Genomic DNA, 21,824 nt, shown 5'->3' with positions numbered 1-21,824 from the left:
CAATGTCCCCTGCCGTCCTGTGGTTGCAGCACTGTTTATGAGTGTGTCTTCATCAATTTCACGTCATCATTCATTGTTGCGATTAGCTATAAGTGGCAGAAAAGCAACGCTAAGTAACAAAAATCAAATATCCACTCCCTCTCTCTACCACATGAATCACTATTACCAAATGGAAATTCCCCCCCCCCCCCCAATCCTGATACGACATTATACTGAATCCCCCACACCTTCATAAATCACAAAATAAATAAGTGTCTTTGTTATGTTGCTAGAGTAATTCTAAAGATTAGTGAGAATTCCAAGTGTTCTGTATTTTTCACAGGGGGGGACAAAGTAGGCTCTCAGGAGGGGCAGTTGCCCCCTCTAGCTACGGGCCTGCTTACACTTCTTGAATAAAATTAAACATGTCATTATGTCAGGGAACCGACTAGATACAAAGAGAAAGACAATTTTTACTAAAGCTATATCTTTGCAAACTGACATTAACTTTAATTTAATAGGGTGCCAGTAATTTCACAGGGCACCACGACGTTAACGCTTTTCAATTTTTATCTGTTTTGCATGTTCGGCACCCCAGTTGTACTTAGCGGCCAGGCAAGCACCACACGTGGACCCTCCGCTTTTTAAAACTCTATTTCTAATAGTATATAATTTATTTTGGAAAGGTAAAGAACTCTTGGAGACACAAAAATGGTCATCAACTATAGACGTGAATGAATCACTTAGGTTCTTCATTAAATACTTGCCATTTTATATCGAATACTCGATCAGTAAATTTTATATTGGTACTTTGTGAATATTGGTTGGAAGAAATTATAGCTACATATAGTGTCACTGATTTTCTACTCACCACTTTCGGTTTCTTTCTGTGTGGTTTTCCATTTTCTCTATCTTCTTCAGACAGTTTTGCAGTAAAGTTTCAGACATGGTTATACACTAAACAGAACGACAACACACGAAAGGAGATGCTTCACTGAGACTGACCTAAGCCCAAGGGCATTTGACTGTTCTTTTCTCTACCACTCCAAAATCACTCATCTCGCCAAGTTACAGAAAATAGTGTTGCTAACCATAGTAACAAAATTCCTGTATATTTGAATTTCTTCCCTTACTTTTATCATACATTTTTCACATGAAAGAATAGAAAGGAAAATGCAACAAAATGTAAATTTCATTGACTCAAGGGTTGAATAATTGAATTTACGAATCTGTAACGTATTTAAGAAATATATAAGGTATTCAAACGATGAACTGTCAACACTGTGCGTGGAATGTGCTCCCTGGAAGGAGGGCGAGAGGTCAGTTTGACATTTTCCAGATGGCAGTGTCCCTTCCCTAGAGCTGACCGAAGCCTTGTCAAGGGAGCTAGTGTTTCCAGGAAATGACCATGCTGCACATTCCACCCTCCTTCCTTGACACTTTGGTTTTAGTTGATCGAAAGGTCCATTGGACTACGCTTCTTCAGCTACAGATGATTCCTTTCTGTTAATGTTGAAGTATTGTCATTCTATTGTTGATATAAACATCCATATTTACACCCCCCCCCCACAGGGTTCAACTTATCTGCTTGGGGGGGTGTTCACCAAAATTTGGGAGGGTGTTGGGGGGGGGGGGGTGGATAAATCACTGGATCTAGTTTTGGCCGAGACTTCACACTGACGTTTTCGACTGACAAGACAATCTGGCATTTTGTTGGTCACATTGTATTGGGAAAATCATAAGTGTGCTGGCCGAGTTTTCTGTGGAGCGCACCTTAAAATGGCTGATACATGCTTCTGTTTGCAAACCCCTTGTTGAAAATATAATTGGAGAGGAAGTGAAGAGCAGCTTGTAAAAAAAACACCTCACATTATTTACTATACAGATTTATTAAAGGTAAGTGAGAAAAAGAACATCACTACATCCAAAACTTGATATATCACCAATCATATATGTATATGAAATAATTATAATCATGAGGAGATCAAGAATGCAGGTTTTCAGAAAAAAAAGGAAAAAGAATACACAAACATGAATAAGTGAAACACAAATCCATCACCCTAAGTGGTTATATCAATTTGCTTTTAAACAGTGCTGCAGTAAACAAGATAAAATTCTGATTTCACGCATAAGTTGCTCAAGGAAGAGTACAATTTTAAGGACATGTTAAGAGAATTGGAAAATCTCGGATGGTGAAGTATAACAGGAACTGGATGAAGTATGTTAATGCCAAATTCCAGCAAAAGGCTGGAAGTAGCCAAACTGCGAGAACTTTGCATTTCTTCTAGTAACAAAGTGTCTGCTTGCTTAATTCACTTTGACATGAAATAGTAAGATGTGAGAATATTTAGATAAATGTCTTGCAGAACAAGAAATCTGTGTTTAAATATCTGTACAATAAACTTTGCTGTACGAAGTTTTCTTGTGAATGTTTTGAAAATCTGGAATTTTCGGAATATTGTTTAGAATATTCATATTCTTTGTACATATCAAAATATAAGGCATTAATTACAGTATGGTGACCTTGCTACCATACCGCTAAGCAGATATTACATGAATTACTAATTGTTACTCATTGATCACAACTGCATCAGGAAATAACAAGTGTATGCTACATCAGGGATACACTAATAACAATATCAAATTAAGTATTTTTAACAATCTCAAATTACATGTTCCTATATTCATAGGAGCTGAATGTACTATTCATGGTGGGTGCATGTGTTAGTACTGTGCAGGTGATGTTCCGCATTTCTACGTTGCAAATTAATCTGAAATAGTCAATTAAACTTACAACATGGAAATATGTAACATCACCTATACAATGAATGGACTATGAAAGCATGTAATGAATCATTCTCTTTTCAAATTAATAATACAAACTAAAGCTCATTTTTGCATTATTATTATATGTTTATAACCATATTATTCAGTAATCTGAAAGCACTTGTATCAAGACAAATGACCTTATAGTTCAGCACTCGCAATAAAAGGTCAGCTTTAATTTTTAAGGATCATATCAAGCAAATGGACAAATTTAACACCAATACAAATTGAGTCTATACATAAGTGTGCTGTAACATACACAAACTGATATATTTATACTAACATTACTAATACCATCACACAGTGATATACAACAGCATGTACCTTTTATCAACATTAATTTTCTTGCACTACTTACAATATTAACAATGGTATTGTACAAAAATAGTTTCATGTTTTTTTTTTTTTGTGGTGGTCACAAATTGGTCAAACATCAATCTACTCAATGCAATGCACACATCAATAACTCTACAAGTACACATGGTGGTTAACACGTCTGTCTCCTTTTTGTATGATTGTGGCTTTGTATAGTGAAAAACACTCCTGGTACTTGGGACACTCATGAAAACTGGAAATTAATGAGATACATATTTACTGTACAAAAGATATTGTACTTTTGAATACTAAATCCATTTTGCTTTCGTTGCATAATATTATGATGTTCTATATCTTGATTGAACTTACTGTCAAAGTACCTACAGGTTCTGACAGGCTGTAATTTGATGCCGAGTGTTAAAGGTACTAAAAAAAACTTTTCTTTTTTTCTATTACCTTTAACACTCACGGCATCAAATTACAACTTGTCAGAACCTAGATGTCTTCTAGCCAAGCATTATTCAATTTTTTTCTGAGAGAGACTGTCAATATTGCAATATTTTTACAGGTAAGTTACTAGTATAAGGTGTCATTTTTACAAAAAATGTTATTTACCCCTCTTTAGCAATAAGTGCTACGCCAGATGTAGTACACTCAAAAACTGTTGGAAGTCTGAATTCCACGTATATTTATGGACAAATCATTAACACATATTATGGTTACATGCTCTTATCTCTAAAAATAGACATCCAGCACAGGACAGTAAGAATCACAAAGTAACTAAAATTCTGACATTTTGTTAACTAAACGAAAGGAGAAAACTCGGATGACCTTGGATCAGAGGGGCTAAAACAATCACAGGTGTCCGACCAGCTACAGGCAACAAAGTATATAAACAGGTCTGTCTGAGCCAGGATGCATTTTCTCTGGCTCAATTGCAAATTACCATCCACCTCGCAGTTTGTTACCATTATTTCTCATAAGGTTTGGGTTTGAGATGCAATCGGTGTCAATGCAACACACATCCAAGTTGCTAAAGAAAAGTGCAAGTCTCTTTGTAACTTACAGATTGTAAGACTAAATGGAAACAACTAAACCAAGATTCATGGATTTGGTAAACACAGTTTAAGTCTTACATACGTGAAGTTTCATGTTTCCATGTTGCAGAATTGGATAGTTAGCACCCTTAGTGAATGAAGGGAGTGAGCCTTCGAAATTAATTGAAAAAAACTATCAAATTCTGCAACGCGGAAAAACAAAACTCCAAGTACATAATAAATCAACATTATTTTTTTCCACTTGTCCTGTTTTGGCGAACCTTCCTTAATTTGTCTTTTCTTCCATTTTTCTCCCGTGGTTTGACTTGTATGAAGTTTATATGACCATTTGAAATTGTGATTGTTACCGTGCTGTGTTTTGCGTAACGTTATAATCTTGTTTTCCAACATTCCTTCTACTTTGTAAAATAGTGAAAATGAAGTAATCCAGACAAAAGTGGACTAATAAAATAAGCTAATAAACAACATGTTACCAACACTTGGCTGATAATTTCTTCACGAGAGACAGAGCTATGCTTAATTCGGCACAGCTATTATATTTGTACTGAACACATTTTGAAACATCAACATACCACTTCACTGTCGTCTACTTTCTGCTTAGTATTCCAGCTTCAGATGGTGGGAAGTTAATAATGATAAAAAGTCTTGTTAACCCAGAAAGCACGCACAATTTTTAATTGATTACCTTCCATGAAGTTGATGCAAGTATAAAAATAGAACATCTTATCTGCACTAACAACCACTAGAAAAAAAAAAAAAAAAGATTTCGTAATGAATTCCTTGCAAAATAAGATTATAGGTTTAGAGACAAGGTATGAAATTTTACTAAATAAGCAAAATATGTTGAAAGCATATTGTTTGATACTGTAGCATTATGATGAAGCAAATGCATACATTTTCACAATCATTCAAACGAGTGTTACAGGATAGAATTCATGACTGAGTATAGACAATGATATATCTTTTTCACTTACACTTTTTTAATCAAACAGATGCAACAGCATATTTGTAATTTCTAAAATACATTTAAAAAATGCTCTTGAAACTTTCCTACTTTCAACACAGTACTATAGTGGAACCACAAGCAAAAAAACCTGCGCAGAAGCACATCGCGCCGGCGGGTGCGGGAAAGGGCAGGGGGGAGCAACATTCGCGCTGGCTCACGTCAGCGTTGCCAGGCCTATTGATTTCTCGGGAGAATTCCTTAATAAACTATTGCTATGGAACCTCCAACGGCCAGCTTAAAAACACGTTTCCTGCTCATCTTACTTGAACATGGAGGGGAGATATGGAGTGGAACTCCACCAGCCGTGAAAAGTGCTGTTTGAACTGTGAAATTATGTCAAACGCTACTCAATTGTGCTAGGACATTATTTTATTTCTTTCACTACATTACTATTTTTAGATTGCTGTATTTTATCCCACCCTAAACTCCATTTCTATTTTAGTTATTTTACGTCGCTTTTGTGCCTCTACGGGTAAGTACGACAATATGGATGATTGAAAAACTGATGAAATGGATGAAGTGACACAAACATAGTGAAACGTCCTTGCCTTACGAGGTAGAAACACTGACTTCGTAGCGTGGGCAAATTATGTTATAGTACATGTATGTGTTTGTGTGTATTTCTAGCAGATGGGGAGGATGGGTGGCACCCTAGCATAAGCGTTGCTATCTTGAATTATTGAGGAAGATATGCTGTCTAATTCACCAAATATATTTCACATACGTAATGCATTTTTTCATTATGGTGCAGGACGCGTGCCCACCCCTATCGATAGCTGTACACCGAACACCAGCAGAAGGCAAATTGATTTGTTATTGTTAGCATTCGACTTGAAATATTGTGGAAAATCGTCGACAACGAAAGGCGGCACGTTAGCTTCATCTGTGAACACAACCTTCTATCATTTCCTGTCATAAAAATTCCTCGCGATAATAGAGGCATCGTTAACCCCTTGTGTCGGTGCTGAGAAAGGGCAAATTTGAGGGTGTTTTCCACGCACCCTCTAACCGGAAAATGCGGAAGAGATGAAAGATGTTGGTCGGTTCCCTCGGGCGGTTTACTTTCTTTTGTTTGAAACATGTCCACTCCTGAAATGGAGATCTTCTGTATATTTTCGCCAAACACAGGGTGCTGGGTTTAGCACCATTGTTACAAAGGTATCTGTGACGTTTACACCGTAAACAATGCGCGCCACTCCCCTTGCCCCCCCCCCCCCCCCAGTGCGCACGACTATGCCGCCCATCCGCCCCCAAGAACGTCGTTCATCCGCTACTATTAGATCATCGAATTTTGTAGCAGATCTTCTGGTTTCCCAAGGAACAATCTCCCGAATTTTTCAAATCTGACCTGGCAACACTGCTCGGAACACCGATAACGGCAGGGAAGTTGCGCGAACGCTTTGGACGAAAGGTTTTTTTCCTTGTGGTCGAGCTATACATTCATTTTTGCATGTACTTCAAATACAAATTTCAGTAAACACTTCGGTGTCATAAATATAGCTTGAGGAAAAGGACCAAAAGGGTGGATAAACAAAAATATGTAAGGTAGGAGACAGTAAACACTTACCACAAGCAGAAATAGTAGATCGATATTTCGCAGCCTCCCCGCAAGTCCACAGTAGAAGCACAGATGTACTATTTCGGTTTGTGGTACGTGTTTACCGTTTCCTGCCTTACATATTTATATATATACAGGGTGATTCGAAAGTCGCCATACATAGCGCACTCGCTCAGGTAAAGTGACACAATGGCATTGACAAATGCATAGGGATCATCATCCGGGCAGGGTCTGGAAGTTGCAGGAAGGTCGTGGAGGATTGCAACAGGGATCCTCCGGACAGGACGATTACACATGACATGAAATTACGCCGTAGTCAAGCATATCGCTAAATTCAAGATGACAGGAAATATGGCGGATCAGCCAAGGAGCGGCAAGAGACGAGGCAACTTTGACAATGGTGCTGGCAGTGATGCCTAGGAGTACACAAGAGCGCCCAGCAATTAAGCGTGTGTGTATAAGCACAAAACTGCTTTGTATGCTATGTATGACAACTTTTGAAACACCCTGTATATATGTATGTATGTATGTATGTTCTACATGCAATGTTTCTGTACATTTTTAACTTGGAAAAACTAACTGCCTCAAAAATAAAATTCTACTGACACACTGGGATACACAAAACTGTAACAAAGGCCTATTCATGTATGAGCATATAACATATTAGGTGCATCTGCCAATCAGGAAAACATATCTAAGAGTAAATAGTTTGAATGGAAGTACAAATTATAGTGAAAATTCAAGGAAGTTATGAGGTGAAGATGTTTTTTTTTTTCCAGCATGAAACCAACTTAAGACAGTATAAGAGGAAGATATTTAACACCTGTAGCTAGTAACTTTTACCAGAGATTTCAACCAGAAGACTGAAATTCGAAGATATGACACCAATATAAACACTAACAGCTAATTACATGAGCCTGTTTAAAAAACAAACACATGTAATTCTGGTTTCTACTTTCTTTCTCTGGGTGTGCAATATTAGCAGTGGTAATAACAAAAGTTGGATTGAAAGTCATCATACCTGCAGTAGCAACATGATAAGAAATTAAAATAATAAGAGAAATATTGTATTGTGATTATTTGTGTGGCATAAGAACCAACATAAGCTGGAAAAAAAAGGTCACTAAATGGTACAATGTTTTGCAATGTATTTTGAATAGATTGGAAATATATGAATGCAATCGTTAAGGAAATCCTACATTACTATAATAAAATTAATTTACCCGGCAGGAATCATCACAGAACTACTATGGAACCAACCAAAGCTTCCCCCAAACAAATAAAATATTCAACTTGTATAAAGTATGACGAACATGAAATGAAGTTCTAATATAGTTATCCCAATATATGTATTTTTTTCACCAATATATTGTTGAAAATTACCTGAGATCTCAAATTGTATTAAAAAAACAACATGCACAGCCTTTTGTTATGGTATAACAGATGAACTTTTTGAATTCAATGAACAACTTATTCTTGTTCACTATTTTATCACATCTCACAGAGCCATTTTGTGAAAATTTACATTTTTAGACATAACATATACAATTGAATGCTATTAATACTTTTTATAGGCAAAAAAGCAAAAATTATAATAGTACAGAAACTACATTGCCCATTCATTGCTACAAAAATAAGTATATATCCATTTTGTTATTCAAAACACATCTCTAGTAATCAATAATATATCAAAATAATTATAAATTATTCACCGTGTATATTAAATCAAGAAAAAAAACAAAGGAAAATCAGAACACATAGCCAAAATAAAACAGGCTAATGCTTAAATTATCTTGTCACAGCAAAACAAAATAGATGGAATTTAAACATCCACTGGGTTCATTTTAGTTTAATCATTCCCAATCTTTTCCAGTTTATATAATTAATATTCCGGCATTCTCTGAGCTAGCAAATAACATAAATACACTAACGATATAAATTAAATTGTTGTATCTAGAAAATAAAATCAACACACACATATACAGGGTGATTTAGGTTGTAGAGGGGACTTAGTAGATCAAGTTTTGATCAGGAACCCATGTCCAGAAACGTACAGTTTTGGTACTACACAGATGACAAGATCACATAATTTCTCATCTCCATCATATTCTAATGTGCAAAAATGGTATGTGATGGAGTGACACGATGCGGAAAACGCTCTGCATACAGACGTTGCGCAGCTCTACCATTACGTCCAGCTTCGCCTTAAATTAACAACATGTCTGTGTTCTCGGCAAACATGTATTCAACCATACTGAACTGTCTTCCGCAACAACTCAACAGCAACTGACGTGAAGGTCGAAGCACACCGGATTGGAAACAGAGGACGTTGGAAGCAGCACACATGACATCAGGTGACTGAAGATGTCACCCTCCATTAATGTGGGTTGCCTACCGTGAAGAGGAGATGTGCAATTATGTGATCTTGTCATCTGTGTAGTACCAAAACTGTACGTTTCCGGACATGGGTTCCTTATCAAAACGTGATCTAATAAGTCCCCTCTACAATCCCTAGAAGTGTGTAATAGGAATTCTGAATCACCCTGTATATGTTGATTTTCTTTTCAGGACAACAATTTTTTATACATATATATTACTCTCTTTCACTCCCGGTACACAATTCTCTTCAGATCTACTCGAAGATGTTTTCTTTTTCTGTGACAATTCTCCTTTGGTCAGATATTAAAGCTTTCTCCATCTAAGCACAAAACAAATGTTACGTAGAAACACTCCTGGGATCGAGACTGTTCAAAGCTGGAAACAGCTTCTCCGCAATCCAGCACTTCTTTCTATGTTCACTGCCCGACATGAGCCGTTTCCAAACCTTTTCTCTGTGTTCCCTGCTCAGCACGGAGGCCAGCGCTTCTTCACACCTCTCTATCCTGCACCTGAACCGGGCTCTGTCCCTGGCGTACTCTTCCCAAGGGCCACAGCGAGCCGCACGATACGCATAGTCCCATGCTATCATTCGGTGAACTGTGGCAAGCTGCTTATCCTCTGCGAAATGAACCTACAAGGAAATTATAAATGTCAGAATGAACACAGAAAAAAATTATGTTACAAAAACCAAGAAGACCCAATATCAAATAAAGTTCATGGTGATATGATAACTATGAGGCCAATACAAAATCCAAGACTAAGAGCACTTGGACACGTACCGAAATTTTGTCAGCAACGACACAAGACACCAGCATGAATTCTTATGTACCCAATAGGGCTAATACTTGTAACTAGTTGCTAAAGCGAAACAGAGATGCCAGCACTAGGCGTGTAAACAAGAAGATCGCTGTATTATAAATAAATGATAGTGTAAAAAGACATAAAAGATAATTAGAAAGATAAACAATAATAAAATACAATGTAAGAAAAAAAGAAAAGATATAAAGATGACTAATAAATAAAGATACTTGTGAAATTAAACATCTACTCATATGTAAATAGATAACAAATTTAAAGAAGTGAAAATACCAATATAAATGTGTGTTTTATAACATATCTCTAATCTGTAGGCTTAGTATGTCCCCTTTGTGGAATTTTTGATTACATCAGTGGCGGCGCGTTCCGATCGCAACCCACAGCACTTTTTGGCTGCACCGGCTTGGAAGAGCTTTGTCAACTGCAGCACCAAGTTTACACTTGTGGTCGAGAACAGTATAATTGGTGGCACGGTCTATTTGACACCCCAAGGTGGGTTACTAGATAGGGCTTGTTAATTGGAAGTCTAAAAGTACAAATAAGATAATCTTTCTGGGACTTGGTAAAAAGTCGGCACTTATCTACGAAGATAGGACTAAAGCTAAAGATCCTCAACCAATGGACATATGAGAAGACAAATCCAGAAGGAAGTCCTGATATAAGAAGATAGGTTCGAGTCCAGAAGGAAGTCCAAGCCTGGATCTAGAAGGAAGTCCGAGTCCCGAAGGAAGTCCCAGCTTGAGTCCAGTAGGAAGTCCAAGTCAAGATCCAGCTCGTAGGAAGCCCACACAAGTGAATGTGAAAGTGACGACAAGCAAATAAGAACTATAGCAATTGAAATTTCTGTAAAAGTCCGATTACTTCTATATGAATATATTCTCATGTGTTCTCAACTATAATCTTCATGTACAAAGAAAGATATAATATAATCGATTAACTGTCTTCATTGCTAGGCTTACTGTCTAATTTCATTTCTAACAAGAACCCGTACCCTGAAGATATCCTAGCTGTGGTAAAAAGATGTGCAACTTTGGGAGGTAGCAGAATTTTCCACATTTCTGACAAAATCGAAGTTCTCGCCGATACCTTGGTGGGAAGCAAGAAGTTGTGCACAAAGTCTGAAAGCGGAGATGGTTCCTGCATGGAATAAAAGGTATTACCTTTTGTTTTGTTGCACCTTCGACGCAATAGAAATATAAGACATTACTGGGTGCATCCCAGAATGAGAAATCATTGAAATAATCACAGCAAGATCTCTGGAAGGCAGTTCTTATAACCTTCCAACTTGATCTTTTCTCTCCATTTGGTGAAAGGCAGGTTCCAAGAAAGAAAATATCAATTCCTGCTTTTCCGTGTGACCTCAAAAGAATTACTGTCTTTGATAGGGCTGTTTTAACAACACTTCTCCCTTACCACTGGGGGTCGTCAGTCCAATCTGACTGCTGATTTGTCGAGAGGAGCTAGCTGCAGCTGTGCCATTAAAGGTATCAGTGTGAATAATTTGTACGTCACAAATGCACAGGTGCCTTTTACATGAAATATGGTTGTAACTTTTTGCAAGTTATGGCACACATTAATTCAGATAAAGAAATAAGCAAACACTGTTGAATTCCTAGAACTGAAACATGAATTGAAAAATTCCATACAAAAAGCACACTTTAAAAAATAATAAAAATCTAAGTGGGGGGAGGGGCTGCCAAGTCTAGAAAATTGGGGGAGGAGAAAATGGAAAACCTGTAAATATATAGTGGAACATGAATCTACATAAAATACACATACAGAGCTTTTATTCTGCAATGCTCACCTTCTTATCTGACGGCTTCTCATCTACCTGGTATTCTTCCTGCCACCTTCTGTTAATTTTCTTCAGATCACCACGATCTGATTCATCACACAAATCTTCAACTGACCAGATAAATGTAAATGTTGCGACTGAATCAACCTGCAAACAATATGATTATTATTCACAACATTGCAAAAACTATATTTACTTTCACAGCGATTTTTTGCTATGAAGTGAAGCATACCCCATCTGCTACTGATGTACAATACAGAAATTGTACACAATTTTACATATTGGTGACGGTAACCTACATTTGCTGTTGAGAGCTTTATTTGAAAGTAGTGTGAGTTCCCGTATACATGTAAAGACACAGATTACTAACAATAATAGAGTACATAAATGCATAAGACAACAATAATATATTTTCTCAGTACTTAAAATAACTAGTCTCCAACTAAATTACAGACACAGTGACAAATTCTGAAAACTTTTGTCTTATTATTGAAAAATCAATGACTGCAAAATTTTAAAAGTTATTACGCAAATAACCTAATCTGTATGAATACCTCTGTGAACATTTTTGGGCAATTAACATTAATGTAATGTGTAGGTCTAAGTATAAGTATACGCACTGTATCTTTTTCCTGCCATTGTACCAATACCTATCCTTTTCCCCCTTGGCAGAGAATAAACAAAGCAAATATGGATGAACATGTGATCATGAATTGATATGCTATTTGTAAGTAGATTAACTTTTTTATGATATTCATGGAACTAGTCCAGTCTGTGTGTCATGGGCGTGTGAGAGCTAACAGAACTCTCTCGCCAGTAAAGAAAAAACAAAGAGTATATGCATGTGTCTACATACACAAACGCTGATTAAACACAAGTATCATGGAATAATATAACAACACAGGGTGTATAATGTTAAACTGTAGATTAAATAGACAACCAGAAATGCACTTTAAGTGCTTTGGCTAATTTTAAGATTTCATTTGGGGGCCAAGCAAGTCAGTTTACAACCTCGGCAACTTAAGTTCGAGGATTCAATCCCGACCTTGCATGGCTCAGGCTGTTACATTGTGAGTGTACCTTTTTCAGTTTCAATGATCAACATGACTAGCCTAAAATTGCCATGAAGTAACACAAAATAATTAACGAGGGTAAAGGAACACCAACACTTAATAACACGAATACTGTCACGTAATGATGGAATCATGAAATTCTCAGAAAGATGTGTCCAGTTGCTAATGTGATTTCAAGTGTAAGAGTGAAAACACATGTACTTTTGTAGTCATTTATATTTTAATAAATTCTATAACAGGTGACATAATTGAGCGATTGATTTACTTTATTTTACTTTGCTTTTCTGCAACTTTGGACTATTTGTAAAGATGAGTGATGATATGCTGAAATTGAAGAAGGGACACTAACCAAGAACACCCATTCCCAGGCCAGGATTCGAACCTTGGACCCCTGGCTCCATAGCATGCTGTGCTAACCACTCCACCACAGAAGTTGACAATTGACATGTAATCTATATTTTTTTTAAAGAAAAGTTGTCCCATATCATGCAATATCCAAGTTCTTACTGAATTTATAGCCATGTGAATTTAACACACACCTATTTATCTCCAGAGGATATAAATTTTCAATAAAAATGTATTGCAACTTTTGGTAAAAAAAAAAATGCACATTACAAGTTTTGATCTGATGTTTTTACAGAGATGTACACAAGAATAGAATAGTTGCGCCTTTTTTGAGTGAAATTAAAATTTTACAGCACTTTGAAATGCCATTAAATCTGTGTTGTGTGTTACACTTGAGATTCTCGGCTTTAATATAACATTTTGAACGCTGATGTATTTTTTTTATAAAATCCTCATTATTTCATTAAGATTTATGTAAAATTAAAACTGTTTGAGATAGAGTGAAAATAATGACGGTGGTTTTTTTCAACCACACCAAGTTTCATCAAAATCTGAGATAGTGGGTGACATGACCTTGTTGAAATAACGTGGAATGACCCTATTGTAAATGAATGGAAAAACTAATTTGCACTTTTTAAATTGTAGAAAGTGTAATTTCTGAAGAATTACATGGCAAAAGTACGTTGTATAACTAACAACTCGGCCCAAGTTCCTTTTGTTTTATTGCGATTTCATGATGCTACGAATGCAATTTTTACATGGTTCGATTTCGATGTACGTCTGTTAACACATACTACGGAGTTTTAGCGATTACTTAACATTTTGTTCAATATATGCTTTTGTGGTTAGGTTAGGTTCCCTTAGCATTAAAATAAAGTCTGTAAATGCATTCTACTAAGGTTCCGATTTACTTCTACAATCATTCCCATGCTTCTACGATATTTACTGTCGCATGTCGATGGAGAATAAATTTAATCTAATTGTGTAACTATCCAAGCTTATTAAAAAGTAAAATTATTTATAATAGCCATAAATACAACAAAACAACGTACCTCATCCTCTCCGTCTGTAGTCTCATGTTCACTCCATGTTTCTGAAGCATCAGAATCAATAATGGAACATGTGCCATAAATGAAGACACCCTCTTCTGGGGAACACAAGTTATTATCAAAAATCACGCAACTGTCTTCGCTCTCAATTGAGCTTTCGGACAAAGACCTCCCTCGGCCTATGGTCTGCTGAAACCTTTCACAAGGGCTACGGGGACTTCGTCTCATTTCTTGTACTGGGTCAAACGAACTGTGCGATGTCACTGATGTTAAGCTGTAACTGTCCGTACTAATATCACTCCCTGATCCGTCATTTAAACCAATGCTGTTAAAAATACACAAACTACCACTCGCACCTGTCCTACTTGGATTCTTGCCGATATAGGATTCTTTGTTATCAACCTGCACAGAACCACTCATCCTACCGTCACACTGATCTTCTTCAGTCCTTTCCCTTGTAAAGGCAGAGACAATATTTTTTATTGATTGATTCAGGGATTGTAAACAGTTTGGCTTTTCCATAGGTTTGCCAGTTGATATCTTTGCGAACGAGCACTGGGAACGCCAATTCTGTGGAAGACTTCTCTCTTCTCTTTCTCTCTTACTATCAGGTTTCATGTTTCTATCAGGCTTATTACCTACATCTCGATAATACCTTTGCCTTCTCAATCTCCTGTTAAAACTTCCTGGAATTTGTCTTCTAGCTCTACCCTTAAATTGGTAAACATCACCAGTCTCCTTTTTATCCACCTGAGGAGAACAAGCAGGTCTGCCCTGTTTCTCCTTAAAGGATGGCATTGACACTCTTTTTTCCTCACTGCAGATGGATTCTTGGTTTCCATTTTGCTTCATTTTGGTAACTTCGGCATACGTTAATTTATTAAACATTGAACTTTTGTCCAAATTCTTTAACAAATACTCACACTTATTTTTCTGTGGGAAAAGGGAATGCTGTAAAGCATCCCTTCCTTGTGTACTTATCACACGATCTGGTCTTGGGTGTGCGTTATTGTGATGCCTATTCTTAGTATTTTGAGTTGCCATAAATGCCTCCATACACTTAAAACTTTTGGGGGAACTAACTCTCTCCTTTGAAAACATATTTTTTTGTAATAAATGAATATCTTCACTTGTGTGACTAGATGTAGGATCATGCATAACTTCTGAAAAGTTTATTTCTGGCATGTTGTCTTCTTCATTAACCTGGGATATAGAATCTGAACTTTCTTCGCTTCCACAGCTATCAAGGCGTAAAAGTGTTCTACGATTCACTGTGTGTGAAAAAGATTCACTGTATCCTGTGTTAATAGGAACAAGCACTGCCATCGTCTCCATACGCCTACTTTAGGGCGAAATATCAATCACTATAATGCCAAGTATATTACACTATTCGTGTACAACAATTACTCTTATTTCACAAGATTTCGCGCACAGAACTTCTCACTCAACACGTTTCTTGTTTTCTTCCTAAATCTAGCAATATTGTTCCCTTTGGCTGTGCAAAATGTACCAGAAACTGGATTTCTTCTGCGATTCAAACGTGGCACCAAATTTCTCCGCTTGTGGTGTAGAACACTCTTCCTACAAAATCCTCTTCTCTTCAATAGTGTTGAAAATGTCACATTATCAATATTTTCTCCAAAATAACTGTCGCTATCCATGATTGACAAAATTATATTCATCAACAACGTTTCAGTCACCATCTTTATGCCATTGTAGAAAAGGAAATGCTAGTTCAAGTTCGCGTTTCTCACAACAGATGGCGTCATGCAGGGTTGCCATATAACCTTAAACATTGCCACATCCATGGCAACAGTCACGTACACAACTTTCCGAAAAAGAAAACTGGGAGGGATGAATCAAACTCGATATATAACGTACAAAATTGGCGATACTAACGCAATGTATCGTAATTATATTTAAACAACAGCATTATAAGTATTGTGTCAGTTCCGTTCGTCTTTGAAACAAGACATTTTTGTTGATTGCTGTTTTACCGAAATGGTATTTCTTAATAAATCTGTTTCATAATGAAATCATATAAACCTCCTCAATAACATATGGCGTGAAAATTATTTATTTGGGTGTATAATTTTAATGTTTATTGCCATCGTCGGGATAGCACAACAGAAATACTAAAAAAAAAAAAAAGAATGAACTATCCGTTTTTATAACTTGTGAATTGTAGTCCGACTTGTTAATCAACAATAAACTTCGAAGTTTATAGAATGAATACCAAATCCATAATTGTTTGGCTCCACACTATGCAAATATTTGTGTGCAGTAGTAAATAAATTCTCTCAAGCTGTCTAAAGGTTCATGTATGCAATTAGCAACACTGGCTACCGTGTTAACTTCCGAAAATTAAAGCGATTTACTTGTACAAAATCGCAAAATTATAATATTTTTTTTTTGTTTCCATTGTTTAAAATTTATTTTTGTAGTAGCAACAGCCACTTTGTCGTTTATAATTTCTGTCCATTGGCCATGATCTATTTCAGATTGCATCAGAAAAGTGTTAGTTCGTGTAGTTGCCACTTCAAGGATCGTGCGGCACCACATGCGTTAGTAACAGCGTTACCAACTCCATATGTAAGATGTATCCAACTGCACGCTCAGTTGCGTGAAAGTTTTAGTTGAGTTGCGTCAAATTCTGACAATATGAGTAACACGCCAACTTGCATTATTGGAACAATGTCTCACAATAATGCAAGAGTTCAAGTAATCTTAACCCTTAACCAGGCGCACCTCTTTCACCACCTTAAGTAGGCGCGTGGGGGTAAATTTGACCCCCAAATATAAAATAGTATTTGTAATCAAGTAAGATATATATATGCACCAAAAAATACTTTTATACGATTAAAATTACTATTTTCAAGAATTTAAAGTAGTTTTTGAATATAGAAAATAGTTGCAATTAATTTTAAAAAAATAATATGGACAGACATTGCATTTTCAACATTTCAAAACCCTTTCTTGAATTGTTAAATCAAATTATAATAATGGGGAAAGTGTGGAATAAGCAATACAAAAAATATTTTTTTGTAGGGTTTACACTTCAAATATTTGTGTAAATTTAGCAATATCCATTTTTTAAAGAAATACAAATATATATTTTTAGTACATTTTCCCTTGAAAAATTTTTTCAAAATCTCAATTGTTTTACACAACTAACTAAAAGGGACCATTGTATTATTTTTTATGATATATTATGTCAAAGAAACTTCTCTTGTTTTTAAAACTTCATCTTCATCGGCAAATTTGTCATTTCTTTCCCTTACACAATATCTCCGTTAAATTTCTACGTACGTATTGTTATTTTCCACAATGATTCTCACAGTAGTGTCATCTATGAAATGTGAAAATCCTCGATAGCAGATTTTGCATATTTTGCAGTTGCAAGTGATCCAAGAAGACGTAAAACAATGTTCATACTTCTTTTGTGAACATTCGAACATGAGCAGGGAGCATCTTTTAATCCAGTTATTTTGTCTTTTCCCAGGAAATAAGTTTCATCTTCATCCGAGATATCATTCTCATCATCATGATTTGTCTTAGAATTAGTATAATGTTCTCACTCAGTAACTTGATATTCTGCATCATGGTCTGATTTGGTCTCAAATGATCTAGGTTCGAAATGTCCTCCAACAGCCACCGTATACTCCCCTGCTGTCTTTCATACTACGAACTTTTGAACGATTTCTTAGAAAAATTAAACATTCACTTTAAAACACGGTCACACAACAAAGATCAAGTAAAAACTGTTAAAATATTTCACTCACGAAGCACAGTAAGCGAAATTTCTAAAAAAGAATGAACAACAAAAATCACATACGTAACTAGGCGCGTGGGGGTAAATTTGACCCCCATCGACTTTAGAACAGCTTCGCCTTGCTGCAAATACACACACAATGAAGGAAATGACCTCGACAGTTGAATCAGACTATTTTAGGAAGGTACTATATAAGCTAGCACCGGGGGCGACCAACAAGTGTCTGGGCGTCAAATTTACCCCCGCGCCCTGATTTCTTTATTTTTTTTTACTGAGTTTATTTATTGTTCGTAGCATTGGAAGTGTAATCGATTTAATAGTGTAAAAATAACAGAAAAGGCCCAACGAATGAACAAAAACATAAATGGGCTGTATGTTATTGTGCAATTGTATTGATTGATTTCGTTTATTTTACTTGGCTTTTCTGCCACTTTTGGCTAATCGCGAAGATGAGAATGAGTGCAAAGAACACCCATGTCCAGGGACCTCTGCGTACTTGCAATTAGAGTTGTTTATTATTATTATTATTATCAGGGCCGACTCCGAGAATGGGACCTGGGCCAAAAATAATGTGTTCGCTATTCCGCTATTGGTTATTACTAATTTCTTAATATTTTTATACATGAACTTTTCTTGCATTTTCTAACACTGTATTACTCATTTTCTTGTTCAAGAACATTCTTGACCTTATTAATCAGTACATTATTTAGAGCCAATACTCATATTAAATTAACATTTCTTTAATCCTTGTTTTTATATAAGAGTTACCAAGAAGAGTTCAATTTCGTCTTCTTGTTTAAGGATTTGATGCGAGATGATGGAATGAGAGAACTGTTCTCTATTGTCTTTTAAACTTCTTGCACTCAAATTATTATATTATTTTGTTTTTACCGACAATAAAAAGTACTAAAAACACTCCTTCAAAATTTCTTGATCACATGCTGGGTAAATTTCCAACTACTTAGACATGTTTGTACGAAACGATTCTTGTTTGCTTATTTACGTTAGGGAAATATTAGTTATACGTTTGTGTGTGTTGGGGAGGGTGGGGTAAATCATTCCTGAGAGAAATGAAAATTTACTTATATTGCCAGGGAAATTTTGATCTCTATATCCCTTCAGCTCCCCGCTTTTGAATTGCACCCTAGTTGTTAGAATAGGTATTGTAAGGTTTTTTATTATAGTAGTGAGGTGGAGTGCAACACCACGTTGATGTTTTTTATTGCAGGACAGGGTACATTCTCACGTTCAATCATTTTTATCGTCACGATTAACCTATAGAAGAAAAAGAGTAACGTAAATTGACGAAAGTGGAAACAAAAGAGCGATAACCTTTCTACATCAAACCTTATTAATCAGTATTTCGGGTCGGACCAAATATAACGATGAAAAATTGTTAGAAAAGTTAGTAAACTCAGTTAAATTCTTGCAAGCAATGTTCTCTTTGAAGAAGTATACATCAAAATCACCGTGCAAATATCTCGCTGTTAATACTGACTTGTCTCAATTATGGGATCTCAAGGTTTTGCAAGAAGTAAAAGTTGTTGCTAACATTGATATCAAGCAATTTATAACTATTGTCTTGGAAATCCCACAGCATTTGCTTCACCTGACGTAAAATCTTACTTGCAAAAATACCTTCAAGAAACTCGGTGTTAAGGCATACATGCTTAAAGATAAAATTCAATATAGATTGAGTGTTATCAGCGTTACCTTTCACACAATTTCTTACACGCCTTTCAATCACAAGTAGCTGATTGCTTACCTGTTATAACAATACAATGGGGGTGGGCCCAGGATCTAATTTTGTAAATGATAATTTCCTCAAATAACTTGCGATATATGCTCGTAAATGATAACCATGATATTGATAGTATACTTACGCATTATAGCGTTATGTGACAAAATATAGTACCGAAGTTTAAAGAATCCTCTTCTTACTTCCATAATACGTACACATTTTGTACGTACAAAAGTTCAATTGATTTTTTATTGTTTGGAACTATGAGTTTTTCTCTGTTGATTGCCTTTGGTTTCAACGATTGGTTTATTTTACTTCGCTTTTCTGCCGCTTGTGGTTTAATTGATTGGTTTTTATGTTATGGACATCGGCATGGCATATCAGTTCCTAAGCTGTTCTTGCCCTTCACACAATACGGTTTGATTTTTTGAGTGGACTTCAGTTATTCACTGTCGGTTTTCTGCTCCTTTTGGCTAATCGCAACGATGAGGATGAGCGATGATATGATGAAATTGATGAAAGGGCACTCACAAAGAGCACCCGTACCCAAGCTGGGGTTCGAACCTGGGACCAATGGTGTTGTAGCGTGCTCAACACGTCACTGAGGTCGGTACACACAATGCGAAAAAGATGTATTTTAAAAATTTCCTAAGTCATTTCTGAAGCTAATTCATTCCATCGTTGCTTAACAAGAACTAAAACTCTACTGTTACCGAGGATAAAATCTCCTTACCAAAAGCTGAGACTGTAAAGGCACGACAAACACAGGACGACATAACTCCACAGACGATTATCCTGACCGCGGATTCCGGGCGCCAGAGCCTCGTTAACTTGTAAGATGCAGTTACCGGTGTGCTACGTGCAAGTAGGTTGACTCTTGCTCCCTTATCAAAAAGTCGCCCCTTTCCTTACGTTCCTCTGCCAATTTTGACTAATCGTGAAAATGGTTTCAACGAGTAATATAGTAGTAATTATTTTTTCACGGTATATAACACAGCAGATGCATGTTTGCTGGCCGCCATATTAAAATCCAGTACGGCTGTCGATGTAAAATCATGAAGAATGAGTGTTTTGACTTATTATTAGGTAGCAGAAGTTGATGACCTAAAAAAATATAGGTATATGACCTATAGAATGTCCTAAAAACTGGAAAAAATGACTTGAAAAATGCAAAAAATGACCATTAAATTTCTTAGTTTCGGGTTAAAAATTTAAATGAAAAGGAAATTAAACAAAATGCAATCTCCTTATCTGATCTTAAATTTGAGTTTGCCCCAGACGGACACCTGGTGGTTTCCCCGGACACAACAAAGACTGTCACTAGTTCAGCATTTCTTTTGCACGAAATTGCAATCCTGCGAGATATATATTTCACCTTGGTGAATAGACTCAAGAATATTACCAAAACGAAAGAAGTGACAAAATATGACGAAACAATACACAGAATATTACGAAGAATGACGGGAAAATGCCGAAAATCTGGGAAAATGACCTAAAACCTGAAAATTGGCAAAAAATGCACTTTAAAATTGCCCTTTTTGGGTTCTAGAAGAAGTGTAATATTGTGTATATTTAATGGGCATCGTGTCCGAGATGTCAGAAAAAAGATGACATTTCATCAACTTCCGCTCCCTACTTATTATATATTAACAAATGGCCATGTTGATTGCCAGGAGTGAAATATTCTCCTGATATTTCTTGCTCTTCCGCCCCCAACATAATGAATCTGTATAAACCATGGTTTCTATTATTTCCAGTACAGATGTGAATTCCGTTTCTTTCGACCTCCAGTCACTTATTCACGTGCTAGCAGCATGTGCCTTGTCAGCGCAGCTATTGTTACATATTTTATCGCTTCGACCTTGAGACCCTTGGCTTAATAATGCTAGCGACAGAGAGACATGTCGATATTAACTTATCAGTTGGAGAAAATTGATTTTTCTGATAACTGCTTGTGTCCCTCATAGGCGAAACCAATCCATTCATTGCCTTCACTTCATAAGCAATTCGTACTCTCACTCAGGGCCGTAGCTGGAACATATTTTGTTGAAACTTTCACTGAATAACAAAAAAAGGTGTTAGATTCAGTCGAATAAATGTAAATTTCCTGAT

General features: G+C 36.3%; 1 protein-coding gene across 1 annotated transcript; it reads right to left on the bottom strand.

Moving 5' to 3' along the window:
• Positions 1-6,425: 6,425 nt before the first annotated feature.
• PPP1R15 (Protein phosphatase 1 regulatory subunit 15) lies at positions 6,426-15,938 on the bottom strand. The gene is made up of 3 exons (XM_083121206.1): positions 14,203-15,938; positions 11,742-11,879; positions 6,426-9,752 (listed from the first exon to the last, which is right to left on the bottom strand). Exons 1-3 carry the CDS (start codon positions 15,532-15,534, stop codon positions 9,459-9,461), a joined length of 1,764 nt encoding a protein of 587 aa, XP_082977332.1. The 5' UTR covers positions 15,535-15,938; the 3' UTR covers positions 6,426-9,458.
• Between the last annotated feature and the right edge of the window lie 5,886 nt (positions 15,939-21,824).

The sequence above is a fragment of the Lepisma saccharinum genome, chromosome 4 (genome assembly GCF_977018435.1).
Source record: "Lepisma saccharinum chromosome 4, izLepSacc3.1, whole genome shotgun sequence".
NCBI classification, from domain to species: domain Eukaryota; kingdom Metazoa; phylum Arthropoda; class Insecta; order Zygentoma; family Lepismatidae; genus Lepisma; species Lepisma saccharinum.
This window is presented reverse-complemented; position numbering and strand designations above follow the sequence as displayed.